Source organism: Eptatretus burgeri, chromosome 14 (genome assembly GCF_056783735.1).
Source record: "Eptatretus burgeri isolate ZD-2024b chromosome 14, Ebu_testis_v1, whole genome shotgun sequence".
In the NCBI taxonomy this organism is placed as follows: Eukaryota; Metazoa; Chordata; class Myxini; order Myxiniformes; family Myxinidae; genus Eptatretus; species Eptatretus burgeri.
The window spans coordinates 52,174,829-52,198,282 of NC_140974.1; the positions used below are offsets into that span (position 1 = coordinate 52,174,829).

Here is a 23,454-nt window from a genome sequence, read left to right on the forward strand (position 1 = left end):
AATTGCATGAACTTGACGAGTAACAACACTGCATTCTGCAATAATCCTTCCCTTGTCTCTACTTTTTGGTATTACAAGTCATCGCTTCGTCTTTTTCTAATTTCTTGAATTAATAATAATATTTTTTCCAAAACACCTCACTGCACCACAATTATCAAACAAAAATGCAAAATTATGAGATAAAGAAAAGAATAACTTGTTACACCTCAATGTTTTTTGACAGTGACTTATTTTAATGGATAAACTTTGGGAAACTTTAGCGTTTTCCATGAAGTTTTTGGTTATTTTTAGCAACAGAAAACACACGTGCAAAGTGCACCTGTGAAGGTAATGGCCAATTAGATGCCCAGCAATACTCGGGGGAGAGCACAAGTGTGGGTGGACGTTTTAATGCAAAATAGTGGTTCAAATGAGATTCCTCATTCCAGACAGCGATTATGCCACGAGAGGCATCATCCTGCAAGTTAGCCCAGCACTGCCGAAGCATTGCAATGACAGACTCGGGTTGTCCCCCATAAAATGCACCACCGAAGTAGAACGTTCCCTGTGTTTGTGAAAGGTAGGCAAGTGAAGCTTGCCGTCGTTCATATGGGAAGTGGGAACGGGAAGTTCCAAAGTAACCTGGGTGCAGGAACGTCACAAGATCGGAGAGGATCTCTGGCCCAACTTCAGCCTGAAATTTGAGGTAAAAGGGAGCAGAGAAGGAAAATGAAGGGTGAAATAAGAGTGGAAGACACAAGAATCAATTCTGTTAAAATATAATTTAAAATAATGGCAGAAAAAAATTATAAATAATTGGTGATCATAAAGCGATCACCAAGGATAAGCATCCCTCATGCCCACAATCCCATGATGGCCATCGGACTTTGACCTTCAACATTTCGGGATAGAGTGTAAATTAAAAAAAAAAAGTGTCACTAGCTCAAATCTCTCCATAAAACTCAACAGCATGAAAATCTGAGGGAAATTATTCAAGTTATGATTAAAAAGGTGTTATTTGTTCATTAGGTTACAATCCGAAAAAGGAAGGTCAAGGACACCAAGGAAACATCAGGTGTACAATTTCAATGCAGGTACACTATTATGATGCAAGAACATCTTGGAAGGCCAAGCGGTCTGAGATTCCGCATTGGCAAAATTGAGTGATGACAAGTCGTTAATTTTTTTTTCAGCGCACCATTTGATCTTGAACTTTAACTCAGAGTAGTATGATGTCAATTAAATGCTAAATTAACATTACTCGAGGATATCTATAGAGGGTAATTTGTTCCAGTTCGGCAAACTTTTGAAGAGTTATGGTGAAAAACGTTAAAATGTCTAATTAGATCAATGTCAAAAAAAATTGTCAACCCTGCATACTTTTTATTCCCATTCTTGATGCAAAATTTCGTTCCAAAAGTCCCAGCCATCTTCAAGCTCAAACACTGGCAGAAAAAAAAACAGAAAAAAGTGGACTGATATGCTTCCGCCTTCATCAAGCTTTGTAATCACATTAACCGTTTTAATATGACCTCTGACCCTTGACCTTTTAGTGACAAATAATCTATCATGGATGGCTGCACTGACATAGGTTTATGCATACTTGTACCAAGTTTGATCAAAACCAAGCTGTTAGGGTTGACCCAAAGTTTAGTTATTTCGATAAGTATATGTGGATAGTTCGAATCTCTCCCCTATGTCGAATGGGAATTTCATGTGTGCATTGCGAGTTTTTTTCTAGTTAGTCTACTGCATTAAATCTCCCTGCACTCCTTCAGCACCATTACACACGTGTTCGAGGCCACGGATATAGGTGGGGGTGAGATCACCTCAGAGCCCCCCCCCCCCAGAAAGATGGAATGTTCCCCCCGTCCAATCAGGGGTGAGATCACCTCAGGGCCAACTCCGCCCCAGCAAGATGGAATGTTCGCCTCGTCCAATGAGGGGAGGACACCGATCGCCCGACCAATGTGGAGGCGAGTTACCTCAGAGCGGATCCCTCCACCCGCCCGGGGGGAGAGATAAGAAAGGTGGCGAGCTGTCTCAGCGGTGTGTTTGGTCTTTTTCGGGGTTCCTTGGTGGTCGGTAGTCGTGTTGGTGCTCGTTGTGATGGTGGTCATGGCTGCGGTGTTACGTGGTGCTCGTGTCGTCGATCGTCGTTCGTGGCAGCCAGGATCGTGCGCTTGTTGGATTCTGGGTCGTGGGTTCGATTCCCACCATGGTGGGTTGTGTTGGAGCACTCGAGCTGGGATCCCCGTTCCCGTCCATGGACTCCGAGCTCCACAAGTGCGAGTCGGTAAAACCGCACGAGGCGGCCAGGTACCCGGCCAGACTCTGACCCTCAGCTCGCCTTCCATCCCAAGCTGAAGGGCCGAATAAAGACGCACGAATTCCATTACTTTTTGGGTGTGTGTGTCTGTCTGTGGCCAGTCTGATAAGTAGAAATTGTTTCAGTGATTCCATTGTACATTTGCCTGCATTCATATTCGTGATTAAGTCTGCTCTGTGTTTCCCTCCCTCTTACATTGTAAATAAATAACTGTTAAATGTTCCAGTTCGTTGTCTGTGCTTTCTTTCATTGACCCAGTGTAGTTCGGACTTGAGAATTAGGGAGGCCGATTTGCCGTAAATTGTCATTTGGGCCGGCGCGGCTTTGGTAATTCCCGCTCAGTTATGCCAGATCCAAGTCGATAACAGCAACTCGTTTCGGTCAAAGCCGGCCGAGGGTGTGGTTTCCCCGGTTGCTAGACCGCGCGGCTACTTAGGTAAATTGGAATCAGACAAAAAGACTCCAACCGCGCGGTTGAAATATTGGCGCCCACGGTCCATTCAGCGACCCGTCGACTTCGGAGTTTTCTGAGTGATGACCTTCAATTCCGGTGTTCGATGGGAGATGGCCAAACTGTTCCGTCTAGTGGTTGTCCTCGTCACAGAACCCGGCACCACAACAATATCTCTATTTAGATGCAGTTTGTTGAAATGCTGAATTCCTGGTGGAAGTTATGTATAAAGGATGGCATCTTGGTGCTTTGTGGGCTTGAGCTTAAATAATAGACTATGCTTCAATTTTGGAAATAAACTGGTGAGCTCTCTTCAATATGCCTGGTGTTGGCTTAATGGTTGGGATGGCGGGCTTTGGATCCAAGGGTCCCGAGTTCAAATCCTGCTCAGCTGTTGAATCAATACCAGATGGGGTTAACTCGGCCTGTCATCCTTCCAAGGGAGGAAAAATGAGTGCCAGCATGCTGCTATACTGTGTCGGAGTGGCGCCCCATCCAGGATTTTGCCCAATAGCCCAGGAGACTGCTGAAGCAGGACCAACGCTCTGCACAGAGTATGGTCCCAATCTCCTCTCCTCCTCCTCTCTTCAATACATTAAATATCCCACAATACTATTCAGAAAGAGAGCATTATTGTGTACTGGTATTGTGACCAAGTCCTCAATTCCTGCATGGAAGTATTGATTGGAAGGAAATATGACATTTAGAATATTCTTTCCTCTGCAAACTTCTTCAGCAAACATCTCCTCTCCTTGTAGAAAATCAGATTAGATGTTGAATTGCAGCCCCAATTGTTCATCTGCTATGATTCTGAAATCTTATATCATATTTTCTTCACTTAAGGGGCTGTCACACCTTGACGTTTTAGCCAGTGTATGGCAGAGTCTCAAAATGTATGTAAAACGCTGGTGTACGCTGAACTATTGATGTTTTTTTTTTAAGTTTTGGGCGTATAATAACGTGTTGGACATATGCATAATGTATTAGTAAGGTACACATAACGTTTTAATCACATATAGTTAACTTATACCAATGAATGCTGAGCGTGTTGTCGGCGTTCACAACCTATGCCCAACGATAGTCTACCTTATGCATAGCGCGGCAGCGTATCGCCGACGATCACGTGGCGTCGGCTATTCATAGGCTGCGGCTCGACGATTCAAATCATAACTGCTCTAGACATCGAAGTGTGAAGCCGCTGTCACACCTTGACGTTTTAGCGAGCGTATGCCAACATATGAAAAAATTGCCGAACCAAGCTGGCACACGTCGAATACGTTATGGGTAAGTTTTGTATACGTTAAGAGCCCGCTGGCATACGTCGTAGTACGCTGGCATACGTCGTAGTTTTCTGACATACGTCGTCATACGCCGAGTACGTCGAGAAATTTTCAGCATGTTGAAGATTTCTCGACGTACTCGACGTATGACACACGTTCCGCATACGCTGACATAAGTTGGAGGCACACTACGCGATCGTTGACACACGTCGACACACGTTACTCATAAGTTAAAACAAGTCGAGGTAATAGTTAGCGTCAGTGTTCCAGAGTCCCTGTTTTTTTTTTTTGTTTTTTTTTTTCTTCGGTATGACGGTGATGTTGACACTTCGATTTCTAGTGCGGTTATGATTTAAATCGTTGAGAGGCAGCCTATTAATTATATTATATTATAACCGCACTAGAAATCGAAGTGTCAACATCACCGTCATACCGAAGGAAAAAAAAAAACAGGGAGTCTGGAACACTGACGCTAACCGTTACCTTGATGTGTTTCGACTTATGAGTAACTTACGAGTAACGTGTGTGGACATGTGTCAACGATCGCGTAACGTGCTTACAACACGTTATTCATAGGTTAGAAATAAGTTTTGGGTATGCTAAACATTACCTCGACATGTTTCGACTTATGAGTAACTTACAAGTAACGTGTGCCGACGTGTGTCAACGATCGCGTAACGTGCCTACAAATTATGGCCAAGTGTATGCGGAACGTGTGAGTCATACGCTGGCATACGTCGAAAAATTTCATGCATGGGAAATTTGTCTAACACCTCGGCGTACTACGACGTATGCCAACGTACTACGACATATGCCAGCGTGCTCTTAACGTATGCAAACTTACCCATAACGTATTCGACATGTGCCAGCGTTTTAGCCAAATTTTGCATACGTCAGGCATACACTGGCTAAATCGTCAAGGTGTGACGGGGCCTTTATGGTCTCGGTCAAAATAAGTCATACGAAGGAAGAACCCAATGTCGTCATTGTACTGACATCAAGCCACATCATGCAGTATCGTAATTGTCTGCCAATCTGTAGATCGTTTATCAACCAGTTCACCAAGTATAGCCTGCTGCTAAATGCAACACCTCTACTGCTACTATGTGAGAAGAGTAGTGATTTCTGCATTCAAGTCCAATGGAGAGATGGGTCAAAGTTTGCCTACATTTTCAGATCAGGCAGGATTTTCAAGCCCTTCAGTCTTAAGTAAAATATATTGATGTAAAGTAACTGGGATATATCAGGAGTTGTGGAACACACCTTGAACAGCATATCGACGTCGATGGTGAAGAAGTAATCCGGTTTAAAGTGCAACTCATTGTCTTCAAGCATCTGCAGCAGCCGTGGCATACGCCGGAGAGCATTTTCATGCCATGCATCAAACTTCTCCGCCTGCATCATTTTCACTGTGCGGCCAGGGCCACCAAGGGATACCGTTGGTGCATTCTCACCCACACGTTCCGTCAGCACCACAAAAGTTACATTATAGCCGGGCATGAAGTACTTCCCAGCACTTTCCAGAAACGGCTGCAGAAATGACCAATAGCTGCAGGTATTTTAGAAAAAGTAACAAGAATCAATATTTAGCAATCCCAATGTCTATCACATGAGGGAGAAAACTCAGTTATAAATTTGTGTCACATCTATGCATCAAAGTCTCCATTTTAAAAAAGATTTGAAAAAAAACTAAAACCACTGAAAACATGACAAACCAGAAGGGCACTCGGTTGAGCGCATACCTCCGCCACATAATTCCTCATCCAGGAGATCATATCGGGCCCAATCAATACATTTTTGCAAGATCATGCTATATATCATTTTTGGCCCCATCTCTCAATCGTGAAAAACACTTTAAAATTAAATAAATCCTGTATCCAGATCCAGATTCGGATCTTCACCAAAATTGAATCAATTCGTCATGGTTAGACACCCAACCTTTCACCAAGTTTCATTTGAATCCGTCAATAACTTTTTGAGATATCCTGCACACAAGCAAACAGACAAACAAACAAACAGACAGAAAGGGGTGAAAACATAACCTCCTTCAACTTTGGTGGCAGAGGTAACTAGAACAGCACTCGCCAGACACACACCTCTGCCAGCCGGAACACATTATGTTTTGTATCTCACCGAATGGCCGGATCTGCATCGGAACCTTAACCAAAATGTAATCGGCTTAGTAGTAGGAAAATGAGAGTTATGGAACATACCCCGCCTCCAAAATGAAATGAAAGTGATGTGGGAAAAGGAAAAGACTATTTGACCGTCCTCCCAAAATATCACCCCCATTCCTCCCCATCTTAGCATCTTCACAGCTTCATGGTTGGCTTCATGGTTGGAGTGGCTGGCTTAAGATCTTGGGGTCTTGAGTTCAACCCCCTGTCATTACGTTGAATTAATACAAGATGGATTGACGAATCCTGCCATCCCTCCAAGTTCGGTGAAATGAGTACCAGCGTGCTGGTAACAGGGGCATTGCATCAGCGGCACAGCCATGTCCCCAGAAAATGATCCAGCCAAGTAGCCACTGGCTGCGTATGAATAAATAAATCTTCACAGCTTGGCAATGAAAACCTTGCTGATCATCGATCCATCATTTCTCCCCATATTGATATCTTGCCATTTAACATCTCATCATCTTGGCACATCTTTCAATCTTTACATTAATTAATTAATTAATTGTAAAGACCAACGGTCTCTCTGGTCATTGAACTCATAACAATAATAATAATAATAATAATAATACCATTCCTTTCATGCCATAAAGGCACATCGGGCTGCCAAGGCAGTTTCATTGGCAAGGAGAACAGTCTTGGACAAGTCACCACTCTGACACAGCTTACTCCAAATGGTTATTACCCCAATACACTGGTGCTCATTTTGCTGACCTCAGAAGGATGACAGGCTGAGTCAATCCCACCTGGTGTTAATTCAACAGTGAACAGGTGTTTGAACTCATACCCCTCATGTCCTAAGCCAGTCACCTGAACTACCAAGCCAACACCAGGCCATTATGCTAAAAAAAGAGAGCCTAATAAATATTTGGTTGCTTTGTAGTTTATCAAAGTGTTTTATTCTCTTACTGGCAAATACCACCCGTCGCTTTGCTGACGGTAATACTGAAAGGAGGAAGGAGAAACAGAGGGGGGAAAGAGGGAGAGAGGGTTGGGGGAGAGAGAGCGGGAAGAGTGAAAAGGAGGGGAAATGAGAAAGGAGGGAGGAGGAGTGAGAAGGGGTGGAGGAAGGGAAGACAGTGTGAGGTGAGAGGAAGAGAAGGCAGATGTGCGGTGGAGCGTTAATTATGATTTCATACTGTTTCATCAAAACGATTTTGCATAGAACAACTGTGAAGATGGAAACAAATTAATGTCTGAAGCCGATTTCATACCAGTTGGACTACAAACACGGCTCAGAGACAAACTGCAGTACAGATATAAATACCGCCCGGACACGTCCGGAGCCAAGCCATCTGGAGACGAACACCGCCCGGACATAACTACTGCCAGATATAATGAACATCCGGATACGTCCAGAGAGAGACAGAGAGACATATATATATATATATATATATATATATATATATATATATATATATATATATATATATATATATATATATATATATATATATATATGGTAGGGGAGTTATCAGAGAGAATATGTTATGCTTTGTGAACAAACACACACACACACACACACACACACACACACACACACACACACACACACACACACACACACACACACACACACACACACACACACACACACACACACACACACACACACCCGACATCAGCAATTTATCGGGAATCGGCAGGTTGGAATCAGTGTAATTACCCACTGCTGTGCGTACCACATACAACGCAGAAACCTTGAGTAGCTTTCACCGAAAAATTACGTCACATTTATTCAGACGTTTCAGGGAGATGTTTGCAAACATTAATTTTTTTATAAACAGCTACGTGTGACGAGTGGAAGAAAAAAATTTGGCTCGGTAATTTAGAAAACACGTTAATACAGTAAATGGCTCAGAAATCGAGCATTATCAAATGTATTTTGCTTTGAAACTCACAAATAGAAACATTTAACTTTTGGAAAGCAAATCCGATAACCAAATGCTTTAGAAACAGGCGTGAGGACAAAGGAAATCCTGATAGAACCTCCATAAGATATGGGAAAAATCTTTGCCAACATGGCACCCGTTACAGGCATGAAATGCCCACACACCCGCAGAGAGTCCGTACAGATCAAAATCTTCTCATATGTACCACGTCCGTGTGTGCTGCATCCGTACCTCTACCTTGAAGTAACTGTCCACTGCACATCCCGATTGGGACACGAACTGCACTGTACAGCTCAGTAAGTGGCTTAAGCACTCAAACAAACACTCCAACGGAACACCTGATTTGGCAAGCGATTACCAATTGCCATGATACAACTATGCACCCTCATGGCAAAAAACCAAAGCACAAAATGTTACCATTGATCCTTCTCCCCTGCCAGTACCTATCTCTGGTGTCGTTGTGGATCAGTTCACCAACCTGGGCTCCAACATTCGTTCATGTGAATACTGTAGCCCTGATGTGCATAGATGAATTGGCATGGCTGGCTCTGTCATGGGGCAACTAGACGCTGTCTGGAAACAGCACCGGCTTAATTTACCATCAAAGCTCTGCATTTACAGAACATGCGTCCTACTTGTTCTCCTCTATAATCGTGAGACATGGACTCTTTTGAAAAAGGACCAAGATACTTTACAAGCTTTCCACATGCGATGTCAATGTCACATCCTTGGGGTATGATTGTCTGACCAAGTTTCAAAAAGGACTATTTGTGAGATCATTAGACGAGGCCCCATCACACTCGATATTGCAAGGAGACGCTATTCTCTGTTTGGACACATCTGTCATTTAAATGAACATATACCGGCATATATTTCCCTGGCATTTGCCACGAATCTTTACCATGGTCACTGACCCGATCCAACTGGGCGCTGTCCTCGAAGACGCCCAAGACTTTCTTGGTTACACCAGTGTGTCAATGAGTTTGGCGTTGGCCAACATGAATGTTGGCAGAAGGCAGAAGTTATGGGGGTCGCAACATCCCCTCGTTGGGCATGCGTATTAGTAGTTGTAGTAGTAAAAGCATGACATTTGTGAAGTAAGCCATACTGTGAAATGGGAAAGGTTAAACACTCAGAGGAAGAAAACACCTTTTATTATAATGTGTAGTAGCATGTACTGCATATTTATTTAAGCATTAACTATGTTTTGTTTTCAATTATTTAATTCTCAATTACAAGAAAAGAAGAAAGGAAAAGGAGGGGTGGGGAAAGGAAAGGGTGCAAGGGGAGGGAGAAGGGAAGTAGGGGAGTGTGCCCTCACCAATGACCCACCCATTCCCTTACTCCACCACCCTCACCATGTGTGTGTGGGGAAGGGTGGATGGTGGGGGAATAGAAGGTGTGGGTCATTGGTGAGGGGAAATGAGGAGCGCGGTGGGTGTGGTTAGGTGTGGAAATTTTATTTTGGGGATGGAGAGGGTCAAAGGTGGGGGCACATGAGAGGGAAATGAAATGGGTTTTTGGATGCATCATATGGGTGTGGTATGTCATGTAAAAGGAGTTTGGATTTTTTCTTAATTTGTTATTACAATTACATAAAAAAATTAAATAAAATATATATATATATATAAAATAGATATAATAAATACATATATATATATATAATAAATACATATATATATATATATATAATAAATACATATATATATATATATAATAAATACATATATATATATATATATAATAAATACACACATATATATATATATATATATATATATATATATATATATATATATATATATATATATATATATATATATTACGAATTCTGGTCCGCCCGGCGTGCCATCGGTCACGTAACTCAAATCGCGACCGCGTCGCCCACCGGGACGGGCAATTCAGTCGTGACCCTCCTGGAACTACCGCCACTCACGTGTGGGGGGTTAAACTTCACCACAACCCAGTCCGCATTTAACCCGCGCGAAATAGGGTGAATCGCCGAATGTCGATACACCTAAGTACCCGCGCGGGTAGCCTACCGAGGGGTTGTACCACGCCGCAGGTCGGCTCTGGACACGAACCGCTTAAGCGGTCGTTCCGTGCTAAGGGGATAATCGAGCGGAGTTATCGCCGACCTCAATGGTTCAAATTACTTACTGGGTGTCTAAACCCACTACCAATCCCTTCCGTGATGCAAGATGGCACTTTCAAACAAAGGAAAGGACGCAACGAAATCGGTCAATTTAACAAGCACTTTTATTTCACACACACAAGGCAAGCACGTATTCACAGCCATACAGTAAGAATGCACATATAACAGTCAAAGCAATGAAAGCAACGCAGAGCTACAACCGAATAAAGCAATATACAAGCACTTATTCAAGTTTACTTAAAAGACTGGTGCCACACACACATTTACACAAAAAGCAAATAAAAACCACCCTCATAGGCAAGGGGGCAGACAGGTCCGTGGACCAAATGTACGTGGGACCTGGGTGAGCGGCCAGGTCCACGAGACCGAAGGGGTCTTACCCGCGCCCTCCTGGCGCGATGGCGGGCCAGCCGCAATGTCAGTGCCCCTGGCATGGTCGGTGAGCTCCTTTAGGCGTGTGTTGGTCGGTCGACCCCACGGTTGGGGTGGGGAATGGACGGGGTTACCGGGTTTTTTGGCGCTATCTCAGCGTGGATGGGGGAATTGTTGATGCTCGGGGTGTAGAGAGGGGAATGGCGGACGCTCCGTCCCGCTAGCGGGGCCTTGGGACCGCACCGACTCTGGCGAACTCTCGCCCCTGAGTCCTCTTCCACGTCCCTGCTTCATTCCACGACTCGGCCCTCGACCTGAACTCCGAGCTCCGTCCCCTTCGCCGTCCGATCCCCGCAAACACACAACTCAGACACTACGACTTTGACCACGACCCAACAACGACAACCTCGACAACGACCTCCGTGTTCACTCGACCAGCCGCGAGTTACCTTGTGCTCGCGTCTTTATAGACCGGGGGAGGAGCGTATGTAAATTCGTGGATCAAATCGCGCTTGGAGGCAGGGCCACGCCACCCGATGTTCAGCCATTGGTCGGGCAAAAAGGGAGCGTGAGCCTCTCGATCCGAATTTCCTTCTAAAAGGAATCCACATGCATCGCGCTTGGGGGCGTTGCCACACCGCCCGACGCTCGACCATTGGACGGAGGAAAAGGGGGCGTGAACCTCCCCTGATCCGATTTCCTCTCCCGTAAAGGCATCCATTTGTACTCACGGCTCGACGCGTTTGGTAACAATCACCGAACGGGCCCTGGACAGCACGACGTTCGGTGATGACAGGTGGTGTGTTGATGGTTGTGGAAGGAGAAAGTCGAAGGTGCTGGGGGGTTTGCTGTGGTGGTTTGATTGTTGGCGGGCGTCATTTGAGAATGGAGGTGAGGCTATGCTTGCAGGGTGGGATTGTGGAGGTGAAGGTAGTGGCGGTTTGGTGTAGTTGTTCGGGGGCGATGTTGGTGGTTGTGATTTGGTTGTTGGGGGTGATTGGTCCACAATAATGACAGATAAAGAAAAATGGCTAACTCAAAGCGTCGCAGCCCAGATGAATCACACATATTCCCTCTAAACAACGGGTGTGGACTAACTACACATGAACTTATCGATATATCTAACATATACACACATATATATATATATATACATACATATATAAATTGACCGTTTTTACAGCCATTTTTCCCTGCTGTGCAGGGGTTTGGCTTTTTCTTGAGGCAATGTTTTATGGCCGGATGCCCTTCCTGACGCCAACCCTGGTCGCCTCTTACGACACACAGGGATATGGTACACCTATTCTAACCGGGGCATACACCGGGACCAGTACACTGGCACTCATTTTGCCGACCTCGGAAGGATGACAGGCTGAGTCAACCCCCTGGTGTTAATTCAGCAGCCAACGGGGCTTGAACTCAGGACACTGGGATCCCAAGCCGCCACCCTAACCACTAAGCCAACACCAGTCTTACATATATATATGTATATATATATATATATATATATATATATATATATATATATATATATATATATACATATATATATACATATATATATACATATATATATATACATATATATATACATATATATATACATATATATATACATATATATATACATATATATATACATATATATATACATATATATATATATATATATATATATATATATATATATATATATATATATATATACATATACACACATATATATATATATATATATATATATATATATATATATATAGTTGCGAATTCGCGACCGCCGGGGTGTGGATGGCCACGTCACTTGATTCGCGACCGTGTCGCCCACCGGACGGACAATTCAGTCGTGACCCTCCGGGAACTATCGCCCAGAGCCAGTCACGGGTGGGCCTTTTGACATCACCACAATCCTGCCAATCGGCCACCCACGTAGGATAGGGTTGTTCGCCAAACTCGACCTACCTAAGTACCCATGCGGATGGTAAACCGGGCGATCGTACCTCGCCGCAGGTCGACTCCGGACACGAGCCGCTTGGGTGGGCCGTTCCGTACTATCGGGATAACCGAGCGGTGTTATCGTCGACCTCGATGGTTCAGATTAATTACCGGGCATATTAAGCCCACTACCAACCCTTTACGTGAAGCAGGATGGAGGGTAAATTAAAGAAAAGATGAAGCGAAATGGGAAAACATTTCACACAATGCACATTTATTACGCGACACACGGAAAGCACACATATACAGCCAAACAGTCAAAATGCACCTATAGCAGTTGAAACAAGAGAAACAATGACGCAGATTTACTACCGAATATGCGTACACACGGCAACACTTACACAGTTTTACTTCACAGACGGAGCCAACACACTTCTTCTTCTTCTTCTTTTGGCTGCTCCAGTTAGGGGTCACCACAGCGGATCATCTGTATGATCCGCATAGTGATTTGGCACATGTTTTACGCCGGATGCCCTTCCTGACGCAACGCTGGTCGCCTCTTACGACACAGGGATATGGTACACCTATTTTAACCAGGGTATACACCGGCCCAGTTTGCTGGTACTCATTTCGCCGACCTCGGAAGGATGACAGGCTGAGTCAACCCTCTGGTGTAATAATTCAGTGGTCCAACGGGGCTTGAACTCAGGACCTTTTGGATCCCAAGCCGCTGCCCTTACCACTGCGCCAACACCAGGCTCTGACGGCGCCAACACACATTCACTCAAAAGCAAAGGAAAGAAGCCACCCTCATAGACAAGGGGGCAGACGGGCCTGTAGGCCAATATGCGCGCGTAACTTGAAGGAGCGGCCAGGCCCGCGAGACCGGGTGGTCCTACCCGCGTCCTCGTGACGCGTTGGCGGACGAGCCACAGATGTGGCCGCGTGGCTGTGCCCCAACTCCATGCTCCTTCGCGGGTTTCGTTGGCACGACGTTTGGGGTGGGGTGGGAATGGGGCCCCCCTTTTTGCACTATCTCAGCGTGGGGGAAAGGGGGAATTGATGATGCCCTGGGGGAAGAGAATGGCTGGCTGGCTCGGGAACCGCGACGAGCGATCCCACACCGCGAACTCGTTGCCGACCGCCACCTTCTCGCCTCGGACCGGAGCTCCTTTGCCTCTTCCCGCAACTCTTCTCAGCCGACTCCAGAACCCAACTCAATGACACTCTCCTCAGCCGACTGCAGAACCCAACTCTCTGCCACACCGATGACTTCGCCACCCGACTCAACTCTCTTCATTCGCCTTGCGCTCGCCTTCTTATAGGCTGGCAGGAGTAGTTAATATGCAAATATTCGGATCAGAATGACCTCGGGGGCGGAGCCACGCTCGCCCATTGGTCGGAGGAAAGGGGGCATGAATCTCCCCTGATCCTAGAATTTGCATATATCGATTTCACACAGACGCGCCTGGAGGTGGCCTACGATTAACGGCGTACTGGCCTGGACAGACCAACAGACAGAGAGACAGACAGACATAACGACGGAAAACCTGACAATAAGGGATGATAGATCGACTACTCAACATAACGACGGAAAACCTGACAATAAGTGTAGATAGATCGACTACCCAAGATAACGACGGAAAACCTGACAATAAGGGAAGATAGATCGACTACCCAACAGACAAATAATCAGGGGTGAAAACATAACCTCCTTCGCCTTCGGTGGTGGAGGAAATAAGCATACTATTTATATTGAAGAAGATAATTAGCCGGGGCCAAATTCAGTTGCACTTGTCATCTTACTTTCCAACAACGAACACAGCAAGGATGATGGAGAGATTGTCCGGAGGGTGAAGGGCGTGAACAACAGCGGGATCAAAGGTGCCATCCCACACGATGGGTGCAATCCAAGGGGTCAGTGTAAGAACATCCACTCGACTGAAATGAAAAACAAGACAGACCTGAATAGCCATCTCCATGTGTGAGATAACAACCAAGAGTTTGTATTCCAACAGCACAATAAAGTGTGGTTTTAAACAAAAGCTTTTTTCAGTTTGGCAAGCATCACTTTGTAACCTGTGGACACTTTATGGGTTTATAAGTTACGAGAAAGACATTTGCTTTGTAAACCTTGTTGTCAGAAAGAAAAAACACAAATGAATGAAACATTCCCTTAAACACAAACTGAAATTAATGTCACTCCTAGTAAAATTAGTTGTGCATCAAAGTAACCTTCACCTACGTTTGTTGAATTGCTGTAAATTCATCCATGTTGAATCTGCAGGAATAAAATGAAAAAACGAAAGGCTTTTATTTTGATTGCACAGCAGAGTCATAATTTCACTCACATATATAGATGCCCCTTCAGCAATCAATTTAATTGTGCGAGAGTCGCAACTGGATAATACAGTGAGCATACACGCCTATTTTTAGATTTTGTGGAACATATGCACTTATATTCAAAAAGCCCGACAGCACTTATTTCAACCACACCTGGTGTTAATTCAATGGTTGACAAGGGCTTGAACTCAGGACTCTCAGGTCCCAAAAAAGCCACCTTAACCACTAAGCAAACACCAGGCGATATGTGCTTATACATATTCAAAAATCCATGACATGCGCTTTTTATGGTAAAAGTTGTTCATATTGGTTGCATATATGTCAGTTTTTACATCATTGCAATTTTAATTGTCCATACCTCGGAAACAAATACCAAATACAGTTTCAGTCCTTGAGCACGTCCACTCCACTTAAACTTACACTTAAACTTAAATCCACTTAAACTCCAAAACAAGTTTGTCTTCTATCTCCAGGTAAAAGGTCCATCTTCCACTCCCTATCTTCTTCGAACCTTTCGCACTCTGAACAATTATTTCCTCATTCTTCACCATTCACATCAAAGTCCTCATGTTAAGTCTGAATTCATTACACGTATGGGCCTGGTTTGTACAAGAGTTGTAAAATGTGATAATCTCGATCTTCTTTTCATGGGTGTGTGATCGACACTTCACTGACGAGTCCATTTTAATCATGATGAAAAAAGCCCTTTTACGACCTTGATGAAAAATGTCATTTTGAACGTACAACTCTTGGAAGTACCAGTACCAGACGTGTAAGAAATTCGGACTTTAGTTCATCTATCAATGCCAATAAAACACGGAATAGTTGTGTTTAAGTTGATAATATTTTTAGTTTTTAAAGTATTGTGATAACGTATTTATATGCGCTTATTTTTCTAGGAGAAATCAAATAGGAAAACCCATGTGCGCTTATTTGTCATATATGCTTATTATCCAGATTCTACTGTATTTTGCCACGTTTGAGGGATGAAGTGTTTTTTTTTTCTTTTACAGAATACACATTGTCACAATGATATCCACACTAAACATTATATAGCAGCAGTGTCTATCAAAGGAGACCCAGAAAACGTACTGGATCCAAAATAAAAAAAAACATTTGGACATTTCATAATGGGTTGAGAAAAAACATAATTAATGGGGATGACTGTGGCTAGAATACAGATAAAAACATGAAAGAGCAATCAGAGATTTAATTGCGGACCCTCGCCAGTACTTGTTTTGTGTGGTGTATTATGTGTGGCAAATAAATGGAAAGATGTACAGTCCTATGTGAATGGTCTAAATGGTCTTGTTGTAAATCTGTAAAGGTGGAAAGGTCAAACAGTCTGAAAAGGTCAAAATCTTCAAGGGTTGAAATAGGGCCGAATTTAAACATATGGTGGCCTGTGGGCAGACTTCAGTAGTGGAGGCCCACCCTACCTTAGAATACTAAAAAGATAACAAGACATATTTACAGTCATCCATAAAGTATATTTTTCAAGAACAAAGAATCTAAACTTCTATATAAAATAGAGAATGAGATAAGATAAATATCTTATATCTGTTATAGATGAATATCTTATATCTGTTCCACTAACTACCAACAACAATTCAGGCACTCACAAATACATTTTTCCTTACAATTTTTTTTTCATTAAATATGTGGAGGTCCCCTGGTTGTGGAGGCCCCTGGGCAACTGCCCAGCTTTCCCATGCCTAAATCCAGCCCTGGGTTGAAATGGGTTCATAAAAAGGGGTTGAAAGACTCCAAAGTGTCGAAGAAATATTTATAAAAAAAATTTGAAGGAGTGTAAGTTGTGTAATTTAAGGTCTAAAGGGTCGGAATTGTCTGAAGGGGGTCGAAAGGGTCTTAAAACATCTAAAAAGGGTAGAAAGGTCAAATGGGTCTACAGGGTATGAAAAGGTCTGTAAGGTGTGAAGGTTTAAATGTCTAAAAGGTAGAAAGGAGTCTCAGGGTCTTCAGGGTTCTAAATGATCTAAGAGGATCAAAAGGGTCTTTAAGGTTTAAGGGCTCTAAAGGATGTAACAGGGTCTGGAGGGTCTTAATGGTTCTCAAGGGTTTTGGGGATCAAAAGGGTCTCAGGAGTCTTCAGGATATGAAAAGGTATTTGAGGGCTAAAGGGTCTTCAGCGTCTTCGGGATATTAAAAGGTTTTTGGGGGTCTAAAGGAGTTTTAAGGGTCTAAAGGGCCTTGGGGGTCTTCAGGACTTTTAAAGGTCTTTGAGGACCTAAAAGGGTCGAAGGCTTCTGAAGGCTCGAGAGGATTTCCGAGTTCTTAGGGGTTCTTGGGATTGTAAAGGTCGAAAGTAATTAATACATATTGTCGCGGATTCGCGCCCGCCGGCGTGCGAACGGCCACGTAACTCGAATCGCGGCACGTCACCCACCGGACGGACAATTCTGTCGTGACCCTCTCGGACTAACGCCGGGAGCTAGTCACGGGTGAGGCTTTCGGCCTCACCACGATCGTGCCAATCGGCCCCCCGCGTGGGATAGGGTTGTTCGCCAAATTCGACCTACCTAAGTACCCACGCGGAGGGTAGACCGGGCGACCGCACCTCGCCGCAGGTCGACTCCGGACACGGGCCACTTAAGCGACCCGTTCCGTAATAGCGGGATAACCGAGCGGTGTTATTGTCGGCCTCGACGGTTCCGATTAATTATCGGACGTATTAAGCCCACTACCAACCCTTTACGTGAAGCAAGATGGAGATTCAATTAAAGAAAAGACGAAGCGAAATATGGAAAACAGTTCAACATAATGCACATTTATTCCGCGGCACACGGAGAGCACACATATACAATTACAACAATTATGCACCTACAGCAAATGCTACAAAAGAAACACAACAATGTAGATCTACTACCGACTACGCGAGCACACGGCAACACTTACACAGTTTTACTTTACAGACGGCACCGACAACACATTTACTCAAAAGCAAAAGAAAACGGCCATCCTCAAAGACAAGGGGGCAGGCGGGTCCTGTGGGCCAATATTTGCGCGGGACCTGAAAGAGCGGTCAGGTCCACGAGACCGGGTGGATCCTACCCGTGTCTTGTGATGAGCCGCAACTGTGGTGGCGCGGCGTCACCCCGACTCCACGCTCCTTTGCGGGTTTCGTTGGCACTGCTTGGAGTGGGGTGGGAACGGGGCCCCCCTTTTCGCACTATCTCAGCGTGGGGGGGGGGGAAAGGAGGGAATTGTTGATGCTCTGGGGAAAGAGGATAGCTGGCTTGCTTGGGTCCCGCGACGAGCGATTCCACTTCGAGCTCGTCGACGACCGCCGCCTTCCTTGCCTCGGACCCGAGCTATTCGGCCTCTTCCCCAATTCTCCTCAGCCGACTGCAGCAAACCACCTGTACGCCCTCGCCTCCTGACTCACTCCGCGCTCCAACCCGACTCTGCCCCAAAACCGACTCGACCGCGCTCCAGGCTTCCTCTCTCTGCAGCTCCCCGACAGACTCCGAACCCCGACAGACTGCGAGCTCCACTCGGCTCTCCGACCTCTCCAGACTGACTTCTCAAACTGACTGCCGCTGCCACACTCTGCCGCTGCCACACTCTGCTCTCCAAAACTGACTCTTCCGAGCCTGACTCGACCAATTCGCCCCGTGCCCGGCGCTTTATCGGCCGGCAGGAGAACCCATATGCAAATTTCTGGATCAGAACGAGCTCGGGGGTGGAGCCACGCTCGCCCATTGGACGGAGGAAAAGGGGCGTGAGTCTCCCCTGATCCGAGAATTTGCATATCCCGATTCTACTCCGACGCGCCTGGAGGCGGGGCCAAACCGCCCCGCGCCTGCTGATTGGACGGATCAGAAGTGGGCGTGTATCATTCCTGATCCGAATTCTCCTCGGAAAGGCCGCACTTTGCACTCGCGGTTCGGCGCGCGTCCCGTACGAGGCCAGGACAGCCTGACGCTCGGCGTTCACAAGTGGTGCGGGAATGGCCGCAGAAGGAGAGGTGAAGGTGGTGGAGGGTTTATTGTGGTGGTTTATGGCCATGGCGACGTTTGGAATGGCAGTGATGCGATGTTTGCGGGAGCAAGTTGTGAAGATAAAGGTCGTGGCTGTTGGCGTTGCTGTTGTTGTGAAGCGGCGTTGTGGTTGGTGGTTGTTGTGTGATGGCGGTTGAGACGTGGTTGGTTCAAAATAAAGATAGAACAGAAAAACGGCTATCTCAATGCGTCGCAGGCTGAATGAATCACATTTATTCCCTCTAAACAACGGGTTTGGGCTAACTACACATGTACTTACAGAGATATCTCACCTACGGGACCTGAATGGTGGTTTGCGAATTTCCTCAACCGCAACACTATTCTCATGTTCTGTGCAGTCAAAGAGACAGACAAACAAACAAGAAAGACGTCATGCAGAGCACAATACTTGTGAAAGCACTCAAACAAATTTAACAATGAAAATAATTGGTGGTTGAATTCAGTGACCTGATATGCAAATCCACTACAAATTTCAAGTCAGACAGTAAAATTTAGGATTTTAGAAATCTTACAAAGTTGTTAACCTTTGGCCAATGTTGACCTTTTGCTCTCAAAATCAATAGGTTTCTTGATTATGACCAAGTTTTGTGAAGCTCGGTTTAAAGTTGTGACTTGTAGGTGATTGACATACAAACAGACAAATAAACAGAATCACAGACTGGAGATAAACCAACCAACATACTTGTGAATCTTAGATTTTACAAATAACAAATGGACCCAAACACAATACCCTCTCCTCTGGTGAAGGTAACGAGAATGGCACTTAGTAGGAGTGCATACCTCCGACAAGCTGAACAGTTTACATCTTGCATCCCCCTGATGGGCTGGATCTCCATCCAGACCTGAACCAAGATCTAATCAGCTTGTTCTTATCACCTACCCAACTCATGCACCAACTATTGTCATAATCTGTCCACAACTTTTTCTAATGCTATATATCTATCATGCTGTATATACTGTCGTGGATATGGTGGTTCAGGTTTATCCCCCCCGACCCAATTGTGGTGGAGGGACAGTTAACACCGACCAGCCCGGATTGCTGAGTGGTTTTCCTTCGGAGGCAGACACATAACTATCAGAGATTATAACGCGTGCGGGAGGGCAGGCGGCACTTGCGGAGCGACGGATGGAACAGATGTGTGCACAGCACAATCAAATAGAATAAACAATCATTTATTAACCAGAAAAATCAACAGTTGTAATGGGACATATCAAGACATGATGTAACCTAAATCTAAATTTAATTGAGGTGCCTCCACACAGGCACAAAGACGGACAAGGGGAAAAGAATAAATAAAAGAAAAATCCTCCCTTTCTCCCAGCACTTATCTTTAGGTTCAGAAGTGATCTTTCAGGACTTGACGATCGAAACGAGTCATCAGCGTGTGGGAAACCTCATGCAAAATGTTGCTGAGCTGCTCTCTCATGGTAGGAAAACACACAGGAGGCAATTTGGAGATGGCACTCGACGTCAGGGCTCACGAACCACAGTGTAGCTTATTCTTAAGAGCGAATATCCTGACCATTCCTCTTTACACTCGGTCTGCTCACAACAATGGACCACACGATGAGACAATTTCTGAGACCCTGTGACCAGATAACGAGGCACACTCTTCTTTCCTCCTCAGAAATGTACACACTACATGGCTCAGCCGAACAGTCAATGGCTGGCATCTTGCTCAGCACACTGTAAATTCACACGGCACAAAGACGAGAATCGTGCAGCCTTTCTTCATTCCGAGAGCAGAGCAAAGCGAGATCCTCTGACTCAGGTGGCCTCTCACGCTCTCTTCCTCCTAATTATGTCACACCCATCAATCATCAGCCTCGGGGGCATGACATCACCCCGCCGTTACCCTTGGAGGTGGGGCTTCTTGCCTGCTTGGTCATGCAGCTCAGTTGTAATGGTTGTTGTGGTTAAGGCCCAGTCACACCTTGACGTTTTAGCCAGCAATGGCAACGTATTAAAATGTATGTAAAACGCTGGCTGACGTTGAACTTTTGATGTTTTTAAAAAAGATTCGGACGTATTCATAACGACTTGGTCTGATGCATAAAGTATTAGTAACGGACATAGAACGTTTCGTTGTGTTGTAGATAACTTATACCAACGAATGCTGAACCTGTTGTCGGCCTACACAACCTATGCCCAACAATAGTCTAACTTATGCATAGCGCTCTGCACGCATCGCCGACGATGACGTGGCGTAGGTTATGAAAAGGCTGCCGCACAACGATTCAAATCATAACCGCCGCAGAAATGGAAGTGTCAACATCGCAGTCACACCTTGGCGATCTTGCCAGCGTATGCCGACCTCTGAAAAATGCGTCTAAAACGCTAGCGCACGTCGAATACGGTATGGGTAAGTTTGGTATGCGTGAATAGAATGCTAAAGTACGCTATCATACGTCTTACTAAATGGATTACGTCTTGTAATTTTAAACATGTTGAAAATTTTACGACGTACTTGCTGTATGACACATGCTCCGCATGCGATGGGAATAAGTTGTATGCACGATATGCGATCGTTGACACACAGACACACATTACTTGAAAGGTACTCATAAGTCAAAATATGTCAAGGTAATGGTTAGCGTCAGTGTTCCAGACTCCCGTTTTTTTATTTTTCTTCGGTATGACGGTGTTCAGTGTACAGTACAGTTATGATTTAAATCGTTGAGCGGCAGCCTATTAATTATATTATATTATAACTGCAATAGAAATCGAAGTGTCAAAATTACCATCATACCGAAGGAAGGAAGAAAAAAAATAAAAAAATAAAAACAGGGAGTCTGGAACACTGACGCTAACCATTACCTTGATGTGTTTTGACTTATGAGCACCTTACAAGTAACGTGTGTCGATGTGTTTCATCGATTGCGTAACGTGAGTACAACACGTTACTCATAGGTTATAAATAAGTTTCGGGTACGCTAAACATTACCTCGATGTGTTTCGACTTATAAGTAACTTACAAGTAACGCGTGTCGACGTGTGTCAACGATCGCGTGACGTGCCTTCAACTTATGGCCAGCGTCATGCGGAACGTGTGAGTCATACGCTGGCATAAGTCTTAAAATTTCAAGCATGGAAAATTTGAGGACAACCGAAAAGTACAACGTTTAAAGCCAGCGTACTACGACGTATGGCAGTGTTTGTCAGCGTGCTCTCAATGTTATCAAAACTTACCCATAACGTATTCGACGTGTACCAGCGTTTTAGACAAATTTTCGAAAAATCGGCATAAGCTGGCTAAAACGTCAAGGTGTGACTGGGCCTTTACAAAAACGTAATTCTTTCATTGCTGGTTTGTAATACAAGAACGTAGGAGAAGGTCACAGGAAGGCAATTACATACTGTGGTTAATTATCCTCAATCCCTATCGAATTAACATCGCAACACCCCCCATGTGGTGACAAGTATTACTTAAGCTCAAAATCTCGCCACTTATTTTACATCGAGATGTCTCCGACATGTCCACGGGCCAAACAACTCTATCCGATCCTATCTTTCCTTGGAAAATCCTCCATCTACCCCACAAACATAACAATAGTTATTGGCTGATATCAAAGTAGTGAAGAATCACTTGAAAAATAAAATAAAATAAAAACTCTCGCATCTGAATCAAAATATTCTCCAAAATCAAATGAAGTTGTCCTCATCACACTCCCAACCTCTCCAACAAGTATCGTCTGAATCTGTCCATAACTTTTTGAGATATTGTGCCACATATTGTTGGAAACCCGGGGTCGGGGTGAGAAGACCACGATGGGGGGAAGCTACCTCGGGTTCCCACCAGACGCTCTGGAATCGCAGGCCCTTGCACACGGATAACTCTGTGACTCGGTGGGTCACCAATCGACCGTGAACGCCAATAACTCAACCACGTGACAAAGGGTCCTCCATCCAATGGAAACCGGTTACCTAATGGTCACGTGATCTAATTACTGGGGACACGCCCTCGGTACACTTTGTTCAAATTGGATAACCTTACCGGATCAGATGCAGCAGAGCGTAACTGCCAAGGATGTACCAGCTAGGAAACAGATTGTTGGGGGATAACGTCCCGGCTCGGCTAGGATATGGACCATGCTGGACCAATGAATGAAAAGACAAAAACGAGTCAGGAATATTTCTGTACAAAGCATTTATTTACAATCAGGTGAGGAAAGGTATGTGGCACAGTGAATGGGGTTTATTATTCTGTACAGTAGTTATTGCAAGGAATGCATGGGGTGTGACAAAAGGCAAGCAATTTACAAAAGTAGACACAGAGCACACTTATCCTGTTATATCTTCTACGATCTTAACTTATGCTACGACAGCCACCGTCACATGCAAGCACTCACGCACGAATGCACAAAAACAAACCCAATGAATATTAGATAGCCAAAAGGAAGGAGAGCAGATGATGACCAACATCCTCACAATACCTGGCGCGTTCGGCCGACCACGCAACCTATAATTTTTCGGGGGAACCTACACTTGAGGGATCCACCTTATAAGTCGGCGCGTTATCTC

At 44.7% G+C, this 23,454-nt stretch overlaps 1 protein-coding gene across 4 annotated transcripts in view; it reads right to left on the reverse strand.

The window, feature by feature from the left end:
• Positions 1-210: 210 nt before the first annotated feature.
• Positions 211-23,454, reverse strand: part of LOC147013201 (globoside alpha-1,3-N-acetylgalactosaminyltransferase 1-like) — a 52,470-nt gene continuing 29,226 nt past the window's right edge. For 3 of the 4 annotated variants that reach the window (XM_085855806.1, XM_085855807.1, XM_085855805.1), the window contains 4 exons: positions 14,813-14,848; positions 14,374-14,508; positions 5,303-5,588; positions 211-673 (listed from right to left, as the gene is read on the reverse strand). In XM_085855806.1, the coding sequence (XP_085711932.1) occupies positions 257-673; positions 5,303-5,588; positions 14,374-14,508; positions 14,813-14,848 (874 nt within the window). In that variant the 3' untranslated portion in view covers positions 211-256. Of the gene's footprint in view, positions 674-5,302; positions 5,589-14,373; positions 14,509-14,812; positions 14,849-19,191; positions 20,256-23,454 lie in introns of those variants that run through there. The other variant, XM_085855808.1, reaches the window with a different exon arrangement.